Below are 19,823 nucleotides of genomic sequence, written 5' to 3' on the forward strand. Positions count from 1 at the left end.
GTTGCTCCGTAGCTATTTTCGAGCTTTTCATTTATCGACATATTATCATCTGATATATTAAATGGGGAGAAATTAATCGAATATATTACACCGATTTTATAGCAATCAAATTTTTTACTTTTGTCAGGTTAATATAAAAACTATTGTATTAAATTGAAATGTTAAGTGAAACATAATAATTAATTAAATAAATTAGAAAAAAAATGAATACAAAAACAGTTAAAAACAAAGCACCCAAAATAAGTTGCCTTAAGGTTTCTCGAAGACTGTGTCAGCAGAATTTTTTGAGATTGTGTAAGCAAAATTCAATTCACGACTGCAAAGAATGCTTTCACCGAATTTTCTGCTCCATAGTAAAATACACTTTCACACGTACGAAGTCTCATATATACCCGCATTCCGCCATTTTCTTCTACGGTCCCCATTTTATCGCCAAGTTTCCCTTATCCGGCACTATCAGGATTTGGCTTTCGTCGTAGTGAAATCCGTCGACGATGGAAAATCAGCCGCGTGCCACGCTCTCGACTGCAGATTATCTAAAGAAGCTCCGTGCATTCTCGATCGATCGCGGAGTACTATGCATCTTAAAGGTAGCACCGATCGAGCACGTTCGAAAATAAGGTACATTGATATCTGGAGTAAAAGCGAAGAAAGAGCGAAGATATTTTATCATAGAATGTTCTAAGTTCTCTTTCTGCCACATATAAATCAACTTAGAAAAGATTTCTTGTTAAAATTAGTATGATAAGATGGTTTTTAAATTATTAAAGAGTTTTCGAATAATTAGAAAGATAATTATATCAAGCTGCTACAATGTTATCTTGTTTCAAGGGATGAATGAAAGGAGGCGTAGATATCTTGAGGTATATCCTTTATGTACGTTGCTACCAATTGTCGGAAAGATTTGCTCATCAAGTTTATCGAGAATACTGGCAAACTATCTCGAAGTGATCGTGAGATGTGTACGGAGTTCCTTGTAGAATAGAAACTAATGGTCTCCGACTCGTGCACGCGGGTCCTCGTTATGATATTAGAAGGATCCATGCTGGTATCTCGCCTAATGAGATTATTAAAGATACGGTCATCGGGTCTGTTCTCCAATCATAGAAAGCAGTATTAATTCTGGCAATTTTTTTTTCTTCGTAAAGCCATTTGGGGATCATATTCATCTTTGATCGTAAGAAGTAATATAAAATAATTCGGAATGCATCTCGTGAGGGTTTAAATCGCATTCAACTTTCGTAGAATACTTCATGATGAATGTGAGAATTATTTTGCAATTTTTTGCTTTGAAGTTAAAATTTGAATATCGTCATAGATAAGAGTTTAAATAAATATGAGTCACAATTACAATTATATTAAAAAAAGATTTATCTGATCATTGAATCTTAATTAAACCTTAATTGAAGACTTTCCATATTTCCATTTATACATAATAATAAAAAAATTTTCGATATCGTAGTTTTTCAATCGATTTATTAAATTTAAAATTTTTATTAATTTTACATAATTTTAAATAATTATTTAAATACGCGATTTTGTCATTATAAGATTACATGGCAGTTTTTTTATCGTATCGCTTAAAATGTTCGGTGATAATTGCTGAACGCTAAATGCTTTTTCTCTAGAAGCAATTATGGCGAACTGCGTATTGCATAGAACGCGGTACGCTAATGTTACTAATTACAATCAGGTGATGACTAAAAAATGGCTAATTAACTCCTGAACTTCATCAAATAACTTCACCCGCGCACTAAATTTAAAGAGCGTACAATTTGACGAAAATAAAACACATAATAAAAAGAATAATAAAAAATTCACGTTAATTAAGTTAATACTTATTTTGTGAAATAGTTAGATTCAAGATTGTCGATAGCACAATTAGCATTAATTCGAGATAATAGTTGCAAGAGATGAAATCAATAGCTAATACAAGATTATATATTACATACACACACATATATATATATAGTATTGCATAACGCAATATGCACGTAATATAATAGCTATAATGTTATACATAACTGGCCTGATAATTAATCTGTCAAGCAATTAAAATGTCAGTCGCAACAGCAAGCTCGGACGGAGTCGCGTTTCACGGAGAAGACGAACGTCGCGAGGGAATATTTGCCAAGCAGAGGTGGTATTCCGATTTCCGAGTTTACACAGCGAATTATATCATTTCCACGAGGGGTGAAAAAAAAAGAAAGAAAGATCGATCGAAAGTGTCTCTTTGGCGACGGTTATCACCCTTTTCCGTTCGTCGCGGCGACTTGTGTCGGTGAGCTCGTAACCCCTCATTAACCCCGTTCAACACGATTACAGTTCATCCCCGCCCCCGCCCGTTTAGTCATCATCGATTTTCTCCTATTGCTTTTTTTTCTCTCGCCGCATCTCTTCTTTGTTCGTTATAACATTCCGTCATTGTCCGGACGGCGCGTCACTTTCTCAGAAAGCATTACGCAGCTCGTTAGCATGTGCTCTTCTCGACCTCTTAATTGGCTCAATGGATCTCTTCATGTTCATCACTAATCGCTGACACGAGAGTGCGGTCATACCCCGAAAGTATGCTTTCCTAAAGCACAAAAGTTAATAGCTCGTATAAATTTTTTTATTTTATCCTGTAGACAAATACGGAATGTTCTATGGAAAAAAAATGGTATTTTGAAATATAAACGTTAAGTCAAATACAAAATTTTTTATAACCCTTTTCGATACTAACTGTCGTGTTGATTTAAAACAGGATTTTTCAACCGGTGTCGCGGCATACTATAGTGCGCAAAAATTTTAATAAAGATAAAACTAAGCGAAAAAAGTTTGAAATAAATAAAAAGCGAGTAAGGCGCGAAATAAAAAATATTTAAAAAATTGTGAAATTTACCTAAATTATGTTGTGTTTATTCTTGTTTTAACCAAAGCGATATCGTTATTGCAATAAAATCACTTAAAACAAAATAAAAACTAAAATTTTTGAATGTTATTGTTTATATTTCTGAATATCGTATTAGCAGTATTTGATAAAAGACCTGAATATGCTGAGCACTGAAATGTTCGTACCTAATGGTAAATTTTTCTCGTTATTTAACGCACTGCAAATTAAGAACGGTTGAAAATGTTGATTTAGAATGTTATGATCGTGTTACAAATAAATGAAAGTTGCTAGCAAAATTTGTAATTCTAAATACATAATTCGTTGCTATATTTTTATGAAGAACCATTTTGCGGCAAATTCCGATTGTTTTTTCATTATATTAATTAATAAAAAGAAAGACAGAAAAAATTGCCGCATTTTGAACGAAACTTAAGGTGTCAAATTGAAAGACGATTTGTGGAAAGAAAATATAGAAAATATCAAGTGTTAGCAAATTTCTATAGCTGAATAAAATTATACGCGATTTTGATCATTTGTTTTGCACGAGAATGTCGATAAAGCAAAGGATAAACTCCTGCGGTTTGTCGAGAACGTGCGCGACAGAAGTTCATTCGCTAAACTTGATGCGGGCAGATGAAAAGATTAAAAGATCCCTCTAATCCCCAAGGAGGATCATAGGGATACGTGTGCACGAGGAAATATCGCACGTGCGGTCTTTAATAAAAGAGTAGATCGCTCCTTTTAATATAACAATATCATCCCGCAAACAACACCCGTCGGGTGTAGCCTTAAATTATCGTCTTCTACCGTGTGCGTGTAAAGTGTTGGTTAAACGACGCGTATGGCATGTCAATTTTCATCGCCACGAAAGTGGTATCCTTCGTATATTACTCCGATCTACGTTCCGCTACTTGATCGTGCATTATGCGTGGTGAGCCATTATACTTTGTTTGGACAATCGCTTCGTTACCTCTGAAAATGATTGTCTCTTTAAGAGGTTCGACGATAAAGATATCAAAGAATATACCGACTCAAATTTAGTTTTTCGTCATCGAAAATTCCATCATGTTATGATCAGTTGTAACTCTTTTTGCGTTTTAAATTCATATATAACATTTTTATTTTTATTATGTACACGGAAAGAACGATTCTATTTAAATATCTAAAAATTTAGCTAAATACAGATCTAAAAATAATTTTGTTGACCATCAAAATAATTGTATGTAGAAATCTCAAACACAATACTACAAAAAGTTTTGACATTTTAGCAAATAATTTGAGTGTCCTAATTATTTTATTGGACTATCAAAATAATTACGTAGAAACCTTAAGCATGAGTAATGTTATAAACAGTTTTAACATTTAGCAACTAATTTGAACGACCTGTAATTGTTTTGAAGGTCTAACAAAATTATTTTCACATCTGTATTTAGCTAAATCTTTAGATATTTCGACAAAAACCATCCTTTCTAAGTAACAAAAATTTAAAAATTATAAACTAAAAAATTTTATAAAAATGCATTAAACGATATTATATTAATTACGAATTATATTAATACGAATTATATTAAAAATATAACTAAACAGAGAAAATTTATAGATAATTAGTAAGTTATATAAATTTTAAATAATGTGACAGTCATATAAGTTTTAATGCACAACTGAGTATTACAAGCTCAACACGCAATAATAAATAAGCAAAGCATTATCGATTGTCCTGAAAGTTTTATATAGATATAATATGTATTGCGAAAAATTAACCGATGTGTGTTAGTGTACAGTTTCGTGTCAAGTTTTCCAATTGGAGAATATCAACGATACAAATAATAAAGCTTTTAATCCACAGGTTCTTGACCCGTTAATTGGTTGATTAAAATCGTCGCGGCATCAGAGCAAACACATCGCCATCAGTCGAGTTAGTTTTTTTTTCGCGGCGATGTTGCCCTACAACCGGCTGGTTTACTTTAAAATTGATACTGACGTTAACTGACGGCTTGTCGATTTCGGACTGCATCGTCCATCCCCCACGCTGAACTGCCTCATTTCATAAGCGCCAATGACCTCCCTCAATGCAGGTTGAACTCGATCCGCGCTATCACGGTTCTTGATACTTTTTTTCACCGTGATGAATGCGACATGTGCGGATTTTCGACGCGGTAAAATTTTTAATCCGCATTCACACTCGGCAGTGTGTCGAATTTCGGTATAAACAAATATTGATGTGTCATCGGCGCGTGGAATGGAACACCGAGAAACTTCTGTTGAACGAACAATTCTTGCGTTAACCATAAAAATCATGTTTTCAACACTTTCGACAAATGGTAGATACATTCCTGGCACGGTTATTATGCTTTGCACGAAAAATTGAGAGTTAAGTTTTCAGTTTATTTGTTTGTACTTGATATTAGACATGGATAAAAATTCAAACATATTTTATACAATTATTCAAAATATTCTTAAATAATTTGGACATTTGAAAAATTATTAGAGCCGCGTAAAGAGCAGAAGTTCACTTTCAAAATCTTTAATTTAATACACAGACTTCGCTTAATTCACCTTTCACGGTGTAATTAATTAATGATATTATTGATATTACTGATAATAGGTATAGAAAGTTTTTAAAACCAAAGTTCAAATTGTTTATCCTACTCTTCGATACTTCTTTAATCTTTGATTAAAAAAGAATTCTTCCACACACACAAAGTACAAATTGCTTTATTCTACTTTTCTATATTTCTTTAATAATCTTTAATCAAAAAAGAGTTTTCTCACGTAAAGTTTAGTTGTATATTAATAAATTATTAATATTCATTAAGATAATACAGTGAAAAAATTATGAATTGGATTTTCGACTGAATACACTTCATTAAGAATTCTGGACAATAACTAGTTAAATCATTTCCGCACTAACTATACGTCGAATTAGGTACCTTGTTCAACGAAACAGTCACGTTGTTTCGAAACGCTACGGTCAACCAAATAGTGCCTGCATTTGTACAACTGTACACTGAACTGAATAGTGATGTCCAATTAAAATTCGTATCCCTGCCAATTAACGTACATTTTTTCCGACGATGTAAACAGTTGCCTTCCAATTGCGAATAACATTCGGCAGCCTTAATAAACCACGCAAGTACATTTCTATCGAAATATCAAATAGATACAACAACGCGATTTAAACAACTGCATTTCAACCATTACATCTTTGTATTTATTTCCATACTTCTTGCAATTACTGTTCATTAATTACCCATCTTACTACGTTTTCCAATTTTTTAAATAAATGTAAGCAACATTACAATTACAATTACGAACGTACAAATTCATCAATATTTCGTAAAATTTTATTTTTATTTTTAATATATATTCGACATTGATAACATAATATATAAATTTAAATTTTATTAAATACTGCGTTTTATTATTAAACATGCAACGTTTTCATAATTATATATAGTATTTGTATTGATTTAATTATATATTTGAATAAATTATTTTAATTTTTACATAAAAATATATAAACTGTTTTGCAAAAAAAAAACGTAAAATTATTAACTCCTGTTTAACAATATATAATTAATGATAATTATTTAGTAAACAAATTCGCAGTAACATTTTTTTAAAAGATAACTGCAATTTTTAATCTATGACGATCAAAGTTTGTTATGTATACACACAGTGGCTACAGTAATTTGCGAATATACGCGCCGTATACACTGCTTGATATTTACAACGGCAAACAACGATAAATAAATGTAGTCGTTTACAGTTCCGTGTTTTTCAATCATGGTGCGCTCCAGATTCATTTTAGTCGCTTATGGGTTCGAATAAATATGTATTTCAACTACGATTGAAAACAATTTTAATTGCTTGTTTCTCTCTCTTTTTCTCTTCCTGTAACAATTTAAATTATAAAAAAGAGATGCTGCTTAATTAAACAAAAATTTATCTTTGAGTGTGTATTATACTATATAACGTAAAAATATTTATTTTGTAACCAAGAAACATTTTATACACTCATCTGCATTGCGAAAATATGTATCTTATATTAAATCAATTAAATACATCGATTTTTCTACACATACCTACTTTCGTGCAATCTAAGTACTTGCTAGGCAAACACTTGTGTATCTTTAACGAGTCAATTTGTATGCATAATGGATTATACAATCAGAAAGCTGAGTTGTATATCTCTTTTGTCTAATTTCTTTAAATGTCAGTAAAGTAAAAAAATTTTCGAGAAGAAAGCTTTCGATTTTCAAGATTTTATTAATGTTGATATTCTAGAGAAGTAAACTATTTTTAAAAAATTATTTAATATAAATATTTATAACTATTATAAAAAAATTTTAAAAAACAGTTTATTTGCTCTATATTTCCGTAAAAGTATAAAAAAAGTAAGTATACCAAAAAAATCCGGCAACTATGACATATGTAATTAAAAATTAATATGCCATATAATTGTTCTATTAGTTTATATCATTTCTGTATCATTATGAATTTCGAGATATTATTTATTTATTATATATTTTTATGAATAAATGAATCATGTCACAAGAGCTAATTAAATTATACATATTTCGTGATCAACAATTCAAGAAAGTATTTTATTGTACGGTGACAGGTAAAAAATATTTCTTGTCAATTCTTTGTCTCAATCGCGTTTGAAAACTAACGGCTAAAACGTTGTGCTCTTTCATAGAAATCACAGCTGTAATGAACACTCCGCGATGCACAAAGCCGAGGGCTTTGTGCTACGAGAGGTTTGTGGCAATATACTCTTTGGAGCATTTAAAAGCCCTTTCTTCTGTTGTTGTGATCATACCTACATCCCTCTGATAAGATTATAAACTGAGCCTTTGAAATTACGATAGGAAACGAATAAAGTGCGTTTCAAACGGCCCTTTGCAAGCAAGGTGAATCGAAGCAGCTCGCAGTTTACTATGCCCTAAACGATTTCAGCTGCAATAAGTCACTACAGTACGAATAGATGTTTACAGACAGCTTCGGCAATCTTAATTTAATTTGATATTTCATTGTTATATTGTATAAATCTTCTATTAGAAAACTCGCACACACAAATCAAACATTGAATAAAAGTGAATTAAATAAATCATCGATACAATATCTATAATTTTAAACAATATATTTAGCGTGAAATTTTATAAATTACAAAGAAAAGGATTAATGTCACTGATTCTTTAGAAAGACAGTATAAAATTGATTCTGATGAAAATTAGATTTTCTGTGAAACGATGAGTGATAGGTAATTTTTCTCTTTCATGAATGAAATAGAAAATCCTCCGTCGTAACCGCCGAGAGCAACGTTTCTCTTTTCTCTCGCCGAACAATTTAAAAAGAGCGAGTTTTAACCGTGACATAAGCCTATTAGCTTGGCAAGATTTATCCTCGGCAGTACGCGCGCCCACGCGATTTCACGCATTTAAAGCGGTTTTATAAAGGTTGTGAACGTTCTTCCGAAGTTCATCTATTATAGCGCACGTTTCTCGTTAGAAATTACAACAAACTTCACATGAAAGAAACTGCGCTCCAATGTCTGCTAGGTATATATTTTATCCGTATAGTTTCGCTTCCAATATCATTCTCTAGTGAATACTCTTAAGAGCTTCACGAAATAAAGCCAGAATTAAAATTGTATCTTCTTCGAAAGATAAGATGTAATTCTATGATAAGAGTAACATCTATTTAATTCTAGATTTTTTTCATATTTTTAGATTCGCACACAGAATTTCGACAAAGATTATATAATACTACCTGGAGACTTAATAATATTAAAAAACATTAAACATCTCAAAGAAGCTTGACATTACCAATTCGTGTAAAAATTATATATCGTTATAGAGTATAAAATAAATTTACAAAATTAGGAAATTCTATGATTCAAATAAATTACTCGGCAGTTACTTATTCGCTTAAGATTTGAATCTTACCTTTAATTTTCAAATTGACAAATATTTTTAATGAATAAAAATCAATTTTTTCTTTGAAAATTTACTTTGAGAAAGATATTTAGATATCAGAAAATGTGTGTGTGTGTGTGTGTGTGTGTGTGTGTGTGTGTGGAAGCTTTGTAAATTGAGTTGGTAACTAAAATTGCAATGTTTAACATATTGCTTGTTTTGCAGGACATAGTTTTACGTATTTTTCTTTCGGCATTATGCATGCGCTATTATTATTCGTGTAGTGCGAGCACGTCAAAGTATATACGGAGTATTTTCAGCATTGCGATGAAATAAAGTTTCCTTGTTAAAATAAAATTCGATCAATCTTTTTACGATCTCTCATTTTCACGACTAATTCACATTCACGATTACTGTTAGCAGTCAAAAAAGATTCAATAACTCGACTTTAATCAACAGGATTAATAGCCATCCTGCAAAGTATAATAGACTCGTCATCTATCAAAAAGAGAATGGCAATTAAATCGTCGTTGAAGGCACGATTACGCGGAACGTAAGTTGCGCTGCAAAGTAGGTACAACAATGCAAAGCATCTCCATTTGTGAATCTAAATACTTACCAAGTGAAACGGAAATCGTACATTTACATATAACAACCTTCAGGAAATCAAATAATGCCATTTAATTGGCATCTCTGAAGAAAATACCCGTGAAAGCCTCAAAAGTAATGCCATTTAATTATTCCCGATGTCCATATTTCTGAATAATGGGATTTATAAAGTTATTGACAAGACAATTTATTTTAGCAAAATTAACAATTATATCACAGTATATACGCTAAAATAATACAAATCATGTTAAAGTTAAGACTTGGAATTATAAATGTTGCAACATTTATAATTCCAATTCTCATGAAAATGTCATAATACTTTTGTGAGTATTATGCGGATAATTTGAACAACTGCGTTTTCTGTGAGTGTTTTCTAAATGTATTGTCTTGTCGGACTACTGCACTTTAATACTATTTTGCTTCTATAGTTCTGTTTTATCTATAGAGATAAGAGTAACAAGAAACGCGCGAAATTAAGAGGAAAACTTTGTGCCGTCGCAATGCTGAAAATTCCCCATATTCCCTAACGTTCTCACATTGTACGAATAGTAATAGGGCATGCATAATGTCGCGCAAGAAAAATATGTAAAACTACGTCCTGCAAAACAAACAATATATTTAGACACTGCAATTTTAGTTACAAACTCAATTTACAAAAGCACTTACAAACACACACAAAAAGTTTTTCTGATTTCTGAATGCCTTTCCCTTTTTTCAGAGTACAAATCAATTCTAAATCATTTGTCATTTTGAAGATTAGAGATAAGATTCAAATTCTTTAAACTTTATTTAAATAAAAGTAGCATAATTAACACTCTGACATAACTTTGATGTTTTTTTTATAAAAAAAACTACTTGTTATTATCATAAATATAAAAGTCAAAACTTTTTACTTTAATCAATAAATTTCTTAATGATCGAGCAGAATTTATTGAATATAACAATATATAGACATCAAAGGAAAATTAATAAATTTTACATAATACGACATTTGATAAATGAATGGTGATGGAATATTACACAATATACGTTTTGATCAAATATGCAAATGTGTTTTTGTAACGATTAACTTACAATCATTCGAACGAATTGTTAAATATATTCAATGAAGATTCCTGTCTAACAATTTAGTTGCACGTTGAGAGAGTTCATCAATTAGTCATTTAATCTTATCAGTTATTAGTAAAGAATGGAATAATAAAGAGAAGCATAATAAATACTATATATAAAAGAAAACTGCAAAGTATGATAATTAAATTTCCAGTAATGATGGTATATGACAATCAATAATTGAAGAATATATGAAATGACATTTCAAAACTCTCTACAAAATAGATTTATATTGGATATTATGTTTTTAGTATATAATTATGCCATTATTCCCTACTTAATAATGTAATAGAATATAATTAACAAATATTCAAAATCTGAAAAATGATACAGGCTATAGATAACATACTGAAATCTATCTATTAAAATCTTTAATATAATGATTAATATAAATCTTTAGTTAAATTTGCGCTTATTTTATTTTGGAAAAAATATGATTTTTTAAATAAAATAAAAAGTAAAGATGTTACTCGCAAATATATATCATCATAACGTCAATGATTATACGTGGTTTTTATTTAGGGAACCGATATGAGAGAATTAGCTTTCTTCATTTAAGATTTTACAGAATCTTCTAAAGAGAGTAAGCACCTATCTGCGAATACCCCATTCACTCGTGAGAAAAATTCGAGACGTTATTTCGACTGACTATCTCCGGAAAGGGCTAAGGCATTTTATGCGGGTGCATTATGTTCGTGAGTGCATCGTCGACCTCGCAAAGTCAGTGTGCCGGAATAAGTCGCTCTTTTTTTAGGACTGCGCGCGAATGTATCGTTTTCTGTGCTCGAAAGGCCGCGCTTCTGGCTGTCCCAGCTGAAGTCACTTAATACGTTTCGAGGAGGGATTAGGTGTCGTGTTCCGTCGGTTTTAACCGTATAATATAGGCTTGCAGACTAGTGGAGCATCTGCTCCCGAGCCACGGGCCTTCGACTTCGGTCCCTCCGAGGGACTCGAGATCTCGACTTCTCGAGACAGGAGAGGCCGCTAGGGAGAGGACTGTGTGTGAGAGAAGATTGGAAACACCAAGAGAATGAGTGAGGGAGAGAGAGAAAGAGAGAGGATTATTCTGCGCGGGCGCTTAAACGGGTTGCGAATGTGTGCAAGTATTGGCCACGACGAAAATAGACACAGGAATGACATAGTGGTGGGTTAATTCAATACGTATCGTTACAGTTAACGCGATTCAGTTGTCAAGAAATCAATTATCAAGAGTTTTTAAATAAGTGTTCAATAGGTACTTGGTATTAAAATGTCATATCCATGTACGTTCGAAAGTGCTGAATTAAACCTTGACCTGTCCGAATAATATAAACTGACAAAAACGTCGCATATGTGATTTCGTAATTTTTATTTTACTTAGAAAACACGTATATCATAAATTATATTAAATTTAAGAAAATATAAAATTAACGTAATAATCTGATGTGAATTTTAAATAAATTTATAGCTAACTATATTTAATTATATTTAATCCGAATTTCGCAAACGCTTTTAAACTCTTGCATTATTTGATCGAATGAATTCATTCGTTGCAAAAAGATATCGCGGTGTTCAATTAAATTAGAAACCCACAAATGCAAATAATTAATATCAATAATTTCTCATGGAATAGTAATTTAATGCTCAATTAAGAATTTAATTTTGTATTTAATATAATTAAATAGATATCGGAGCTTAATGAACTAAACAGATAGTTATAGACAGATTTTTTAGAAAAAACTTAATATGCGCTTTTTCTTAAAATATATAGTTTTAATGTATTTTCTGAATAAGCTGTTGTAAGCTGCTCTCATTTTATTAACAATTACAAGAGTTCAAGAATTCTGACTTAATTTAATTTAAGCGAACAAATATTACATTGTTTGAAGATCATGACTTCCGAAACTTTTGCTTACGAAGAATTCGATTCTATCGTTGATAGGTGGTCTCAAGATTTGTTCGCGTGTTTGTGGTAGCTGCTTGTTTCGAATTTGAATTGGACCCTTGTATACGCGTATCGCTGTATCAAGAGATTGCAAACTCTTGCGCGACCTGTATTGCGGGCGGTTGCCGGCGGATGCGGGACCCGATACGTTGTTAGAAACAGTTGCTGCGCGGTGTGGATTGAGTTCTTGAAAACACTCTGCGGTATTGTCTTGTTGCGAGTACGCGGTTTCTGCACAAAGACACTTGGCAGCTCGCGTTGTTGCACGAAGGGACGAACGTGAAATTTGTTATCGTTTCGTATGATTGCGAGAAATTCGCATATTATTAACGCAACAGTTGGCGAAATAGCGAAATGAGTTGCTCTTAGAAGTCTTTACAACATCTGTTTGTAACAACGTAAAAGAATAATAACTAGGGAAGAGAAGGCGGATAAAAGTAAAAGGAACCGAGCAACATGCGAACTAGATGGGGCTGAGCAAAATAATTTTCAGAGATGTGGACGCGCGCACTTCCGACGCATTTTGTAGGTTGGTGTAATTATATTGTGAGTCGAGATTAATTTACGTAACCGAAAAAATATTATTTAAATATATTCTGAAAGTCGAATGCATATATTTTCCTACCTTTATTTATTCTCGTGAAAAATTAATGTTGTTCATTTTTAACAAAAAAGTGATATAAGCTTTTGCACAATGGTGTATCTTATTATCTCTTTTTTTATTCAAACGTTTCAAAGAAATAATTACATTATCCTATTTTTAATTAATTATGTGTCAGGTTAATTACGCTTGAATCATTATAGCGTACAATTAAAAACATGTTTTAAATAATTTGCATACCACTAATTGCATTTTCACTCTTATCACTATTTTTCATTTATTATTACTGTAATTATCACTCAAATTATCGATCAACAAAATTTTTGATTATTTGGAAGCCTATATTATATTTGATTCCCCTATATTTAAATTTTTTATCTACTGACATTTTTCGTATGTCTTATCCAGCAGAAGATAACTGTCAAATATAAAGTCTCTGTGTCTTATTTCGCATGATATTAGAGCACGGAGGTAATATTGCGTCCAATATTGCCGTTCACGTTACAACCGTCCTACATCATAAAGACAGTTATGTTCGCACATTTCTTTTTTCGGTACGGCCGTCGGAGCGGTTTCAAACTTAAACGAGCCGCGGCTGACCTCACATCCGGTTCTCTTGGGGCGTGAATAGAATCAAATGGAACGGAGGGTTACTAAATGACAATGGTCAACTCGTACGCGCCGGTTCTTATTTCCGGTACACGCGGACATTGTTCATCGCATCCTGCGCAGTGTATGACAACCAAAGGAGCGTTGCCCGTCATACTTTATCGCACAGTTCGATCATTTTGAACAACGATGTTTTCTTAAAGCATATTTAATCGAGATACGATTTTTATCGTACTAATAATTTAATTTTAATTAAAATTTTACTAATTTAGATTTTCACTACCCGCATTTACTTCACATGTTTTATTCTCAATCAGATCGTTTTATTTTTCAATCAAATTTCGAAAAGAATAAAATGACGAATAAAAAATGTTAATATTTGTTTTTTATAATAATAATCTCATTTTAGACCGTACATGTGAGAACACGTCAATAAACTAGAACCCTATATCGGTCGAAACTAGATCTTAAATAATTCCATTTTGAATCACTAAATATATTATACATGTACTTGACATATATATACCACACTTATAGTCCAACAAACTGCGCGCCGAAAAATTTCCGGACTATATAAAATTTATTTTTTATAATTATTCACATTATACATTAAAAATGTAATGCCTCTTCTGTAATAAATATAAAATGCTAATATGTGTTGTATCTCTCTTTTTAATATCATTTCTACAAACAATAGTCTTAAACAATGTTAATTTTATTTTATATTCAATTCTCTTCCAATTTCAATTTAAATATAACTGAGACAAAATATTAATGATAAGCTTATAAAATGTGGAAACATTATCGTTCATATTGTTCAATTTGCACTGTTATACACGCGGCTTTATCTTTATCTTTGGAATTACGGTGTTTCCTCTTTTCCGGAGTATTATCATAATTCTGAAATTGTAAGCGCTTCGTGCAATGCGGATTTTATACGAATGATAACAATAATGCTACCGTAATTGAATATAAAGCGCAAGATTAAGATAGTCGCATTTCGAAAAGATATATGAGAACGTATTAGATTCCACGAGAGCTGTCCGCTATTTATATCGTATTACGTATAGTAGCATTAAAATAAAATTTATGTAATCGTCACACATAAGAAAATTTTTTTTAAATACAATTAATATGGTTGATATTATTATCTATTTTAAATAAAGTAAATCAACATATCATTTTTGCGATCGAGTAACAGGTTGAAAAATAAATTACAGATATGTATTGTAATATTATACATAAATATATTCCTGTTTAATTCGTCGAAACTTTTTCAACGTTCACATTCTTCAAAACAAGATACAAATCCAACGTCAAAATAAATTTTATTCTGAATTTTATCAATTAATATTTTCCTAATGTCTCTTTAAATTTCTTTTTAACTGTAAGGCTGGGTGTTCCACCTATCGATAAACTTCACAAAGCTCACTCTTTAACTCTCTTACTCTCTTATACTCTTACTATTTTGTTTATCTATTAGGTAAATTACCACATAGTTTATCCAAAGATAGAATAATCAGCCTTTAAATAAGATAAATTTTATTTATTTTGAATTTTATTAATTAATATTTTTTTTCTAATATATCTTTTTTTAAAGAATTAAACGTGTATCTGTTGTGAAGCACTCGATACACTTCACAACAAGCTATGTTAGGAAATGATTGTGTTAAATGCACGTTACGGTCAAGTATAGGGAATGTTCGATCAAAAATGAAATTAAGGTTAATTTGCTGCGTTGCTTCCGATATGTAACATGGGTCATGAGCTTTTGTGCGAGGCACGTTAATGACGTTATATGAGGGCTTTCTCACGTTGCGGCCGACGTGCGTGTAATTGCACGCGAATATATAAATGTCATCATAGAGTCACAGGATGTGCGCGTAAATTGTCCACGCATAATGAATTTACGGCTCCGGCTGTTCAAATTCGAAATGCAATGATTGAAAATGCATTCAAAATCACTGGAACCGCTTAAACACAGACATTAGCCATCATGGCCTCATTATCGTTATGTTAATTCATCTAAATTCATAGATACATATTTGTCACATTTCAATGAATTCATAGATACATATTTGTCACAAAATGTTACAAATAGCGTATCTTATCGTCTACCTATTATTAATCAAAAGATTTATTCACTAACCCAAATATTGGACAAACTTTCTTTATAATCTTAACAGATATATTAATTGAAATATTAATTATATAATAATAAATTCATATACATAATTATATAATATTTAAGTAATAAAATAAGTTAATTAAACGTAACATATTTTTGTGACATATGCATGGTTCATTGTAAATAATTTGTTTCTCAAATTTAAAAAGAATGCAAAAATCTTTAAATTAAATAACATCTTAATATTATTAATTTTTTATTATTAATTTCTATCTGCATCTTCTACATAAAAACTTCACCTGTATCTTATTTCTCGAGCGTAGTTTTTATGTTCCCCTATCACGTTTCATTTTCCTTGACTAATAGTTTTCTCTATAATCTGTTTTTAGTTGGCATCAACACTGATGCTCTAGTAAAGGTATCTGGCGTACTGAGAGAAAGAGAGAGAGGATAGAGAGCGGGAGAGTAGTACAAACAGAGCAGGATGTGGCGTGCACAAGTCATCGTCTTCCTATTGGCAATTATTTCCGTCATCTACGCCAAGGTAGCCGTGTTGCCGCACGATGTCTACCCCGGTTACGAGGTGACGCAATTCCAGCGCGACGCAAGTCGCGCTTCCAATTTCCGTCTTCTGGAGACCGGTTTCTCCAAGTACTTCACTGTGCTGGGTAATGGCCTGGTGATGACGACGTCGGACCTGACGCCGCTGGTGGATCGCTCCGTGAACCTGATCGTTCTGGAGGAACTGGTCAACGGCACGCAGACTCACGACCTTCATCTCTACGTCATCAATCGCCGAAATATGCTGACCTTCTCGCATGACCGTCTAGGTGAAGGTGAAGTACCGGAGAATTCACCGGTTGGAACGAGGATAGATGGTTTTCCAGTTCTGCGGGCACGCGGCAGCTTTCCGGTTCACTATAAGATCCTGCCGGATAATAATGGGGAACGTCCCTTTGCTCTGCGAGAGACTGAATCCAATGACACCGGCTTCAATCTCACTCTGAAGAACCAGATGCAGGGCGTCAGAGTGGTCACCGCGAAACCACTGGATCGCGAGGTTCACGGTATCTATACCGTTGTGATACACGCGTCGGATGGTAATTTTCTCAGCACTTCGAAGATCAGTGGTATCGTTCACGTACTAGATCAGAACGACAATAGTCCTATCTTCGAACACGAGCTGTACATTTTCGAGATTAGACCGACGAATTTGGACACCTTGCGCAAAGGTAACGTGGCGCAACCCGGCTGGAAAAGATTCTCCACTGTGGGCAAAGTCACGGCCAAGGATGCTGACGGGGACAAGGTCGCGTACAAGTTGGTCACGCCTAGTAGCTTACTGATCGTCGTACCACAGACCGGCGAATTGTTGCTGACCGGTGAGCCGGAAGTCAATCCAGAGCAGGATAGCGAATGCGAGTTGATCGTTGAAGCGCATGACCTACACATGCCGAGTCGCAGCACTGAGAAACCGGCCAAGGTTATCGTGAGGTTCCTCACCTCAGAACCAGACGATCCACCGGAAGTACATCGTATAGAGAAGAGAAGGGTCACTAGAGCAGTGCGACCGACAAAGAAAGTCGACTTCACAGAGGCGGACGGAAATATCGAGGGCAAGATCGCGTTTTATCTAGAGAAGGAAAACGAAAAGGAGACCTACAAGATAAGAGACGAGAACAAATGGGTCACCGTGGGCGCCAACGGTTCTGTGATGGTCAAACAGAAATGGGATTATGAGGAGTTGGGCCCAGAGAAGACCATTGACTTTTGGGTTACTATTACGAACACAGGTACAGGTACTATCACAAAGAATTTTTCAAATTTTATCTAAATCCTCCGATCTTGATGTCAATTTTTAGCGAAAAAAAGTTTCTGCATACATTTTAATCCATTTGATTTTATTGCTATGAATAAGATACATTTTCTATAGAAAATATTTATTTTGCATAATTTCGCTTTTGATATTTTATATTATATAATTTATAGTATTCAAATACAAATATCTTTTTATAATCTTTATATTGTTTAATTAATTTTTGCTTCGGTATTCTCTGCATGTATAGAGCCGTGCGTGCGATATCCACCCGGTGTTCCGTGCCCATATTATGATGGTAAAATTTTATTTCGATAAGTATTGCATAACAATAGTCTCAACTCTGGCACATTTCATGGTCCATTCTTATACACACGCTTTCCTTTAATTCATGCTCTATCATTGGGACTTTGTTTAGGGTGCGGTATCTCTCGTTTTATGTATCTAGGTAATTTCGAGCGTGCACGGAAAGAACGATTTTGCTGAATCTAAAAATTTAGCTAGACGCAGATTTTAAAATAATTTTGTTGGACATCAAAATAATTATGTAGAACGTTTAAACGCTTGATGAAATTGCTGCAAAAAGTTTTAATATTCTAGCAAAACTAGTTTGAGCGTTTTACGTAATTTAGATAGTCCAAACAAAATTATTTTTAAACGTGTATCTAGCTAAATTTTTAGATATTTCAGCAAAACTATTCTTTTTGTGTGAGTAAGAACAGTTTAGCAAGAAAAAATTATTATACTTTGCAGAAATTTGCGAGATTAAATATATATATGGCAACAAATATTTAATATACTTTCTACGTTTTTTTTTTTCATTTCTAATATTCATATTTTGTTGTCGTGTATTAATTACTTGGAAAATATAAAATGTGTGTATATAATTATAATGTACAAATAATAAGGGATTTATATACTTTACACCTACATATTATTATGAATCAAAATTATGTAATTGCAAATTGTTATAAAATATTTATTGCCGTATCTGTCTGCTGCATCTCGGGAAAAATATTTTCCACAAGTATATATTACTAATAATAATTGTAACTCTTTTCTTTTTTTGCATCATCGGTTTCCAAAGGATTTCAATGTAAGTATCAATTCCTATATATTTATATATATATATATAGTTCACATATGTTATAATATATTAAACACATAAGTCAAACATTACTGTATCTCATATTGCTTTTAAATTGCACTTTCATGTCTCTCAAAAGACTTTTAGAAGCGCATTCTTATTGCTCACGCTTTGAGTAGGACTTTAAATATTATAAAATAAATTTCTGTTTATCACTCAGCGCTGCTACGAACGCTATTTGTGTACGAAAACCTGGGAATATATACAATATATATTTGTATAAAAAAGAATATCGAAAGAGAAATATTATCGAATTCTAATTGAATCTCTCTCATTTTGAATTTGAAAGATAATTATGTACAGGCAATATGAAAGAAGCATATACTATGTAATTAAATTTCTTCCAAACAACATATTTCCTTACAAAATCTAATTTAGTATCTCTCACGTAAAGCATAATAAAAGAATATAACACGATTTACTTTCGTTATGTGGTTAAATACAGATTCGCATTGAGGTCATTAATCTTCAGAGTGTTCCATTAAAAAATAACTGAAACAGCGTTGCAATAAAGATTAAAATTTCGCAACACGCAAGTGGCGTACCAGCAATGCTGCTCTACATTGTTAATGCATTCGCGTGGCTGTTACGTGTACGCGATAATCGATGTGACGTTATAGATACCGACAATCAGCGCGTCATCATCAACATGAAGGATGTGAATGACGAGCCTCCGTATTTCATTAATCGGCCACTACCGATGCAAACGGTCGTCCAGCTGAACGCACCGCCGAACACTCACGTGTTCACCCTTCAAGCCAGAGATCCTGACACCGACCACAACATCCATTACTTCATCGTGCGAGATCGAAGTACGTAATGCCACGAGTAATCGAGATTCGATATTTTGAACGTTAACTTATAAGTTCAGCTTATCGTTGATAATATATAATATAATAAAAAACGAGATTAATCTCGGCAAAAAGAAATAAAATGCACGCGAAATACGTCAACTTTCTAGGAACTCGATAATCCATTTAAATAATATTTAAGCAATATTGACGTAAATTGTTTTTGAGTTTATGCTACACTTGAAAAACTGGATGGGAAAGGGAAATAATTTCCAATATCCATATAGTATGTACA

General features: G+C 32.6%; 1 protein-coding gene across 2 annotated transcripts in view; it reads left to right on the top strand.

The window, feature by feature from the left end:
* The window catches only part of LOC108721569 (neural-cadherin), a 79,318-nt gene that overhangs the window by 25,199 nt on the left and 34,296 nt on the right, over positions 1–19,823 (top strand). For both annotated transcript variants that reach the window (XM_018446182.1, XM_018446183.1), the window contains exons 2-4: positions 16,164–17,573; positions 18,678–18,686; positions 19,358–19,549. In XM_018446182.1, coding sequence (XP_018301684.1) covers positions 16,259–17,573; positions 18,678–18,686; positions 19,358–19,549 — 1,516 coding nt within the window. In that variant the 5' untranslated portion in view covers positions 16,164–16,258. The remainder of the gene's footprint in view (positions 1–16,163; positions 17,574–18,677; positions 18,687–19,357; positions 19,550–19,823) is intronic.

Source organism: Mycetomoellerius zeteki, unplaced genomic scaffold, assembly GCF_001594055.1.
Source record: "Mycetomoellerius zeteki isolate Tzet28-1 unplaced genomic scaffold, Tzet1.0 scaffold174, whole genome shotgun sequence".
In the NCBI taxonomy this organism is placed as follows: domain Eukaryota; kingdom Metazoa; phylum Arthropoda; class Insecta; order Hymenoptera; family Formicidae; genus Mycetomoellerius; species Mycetomoellerius zeteki.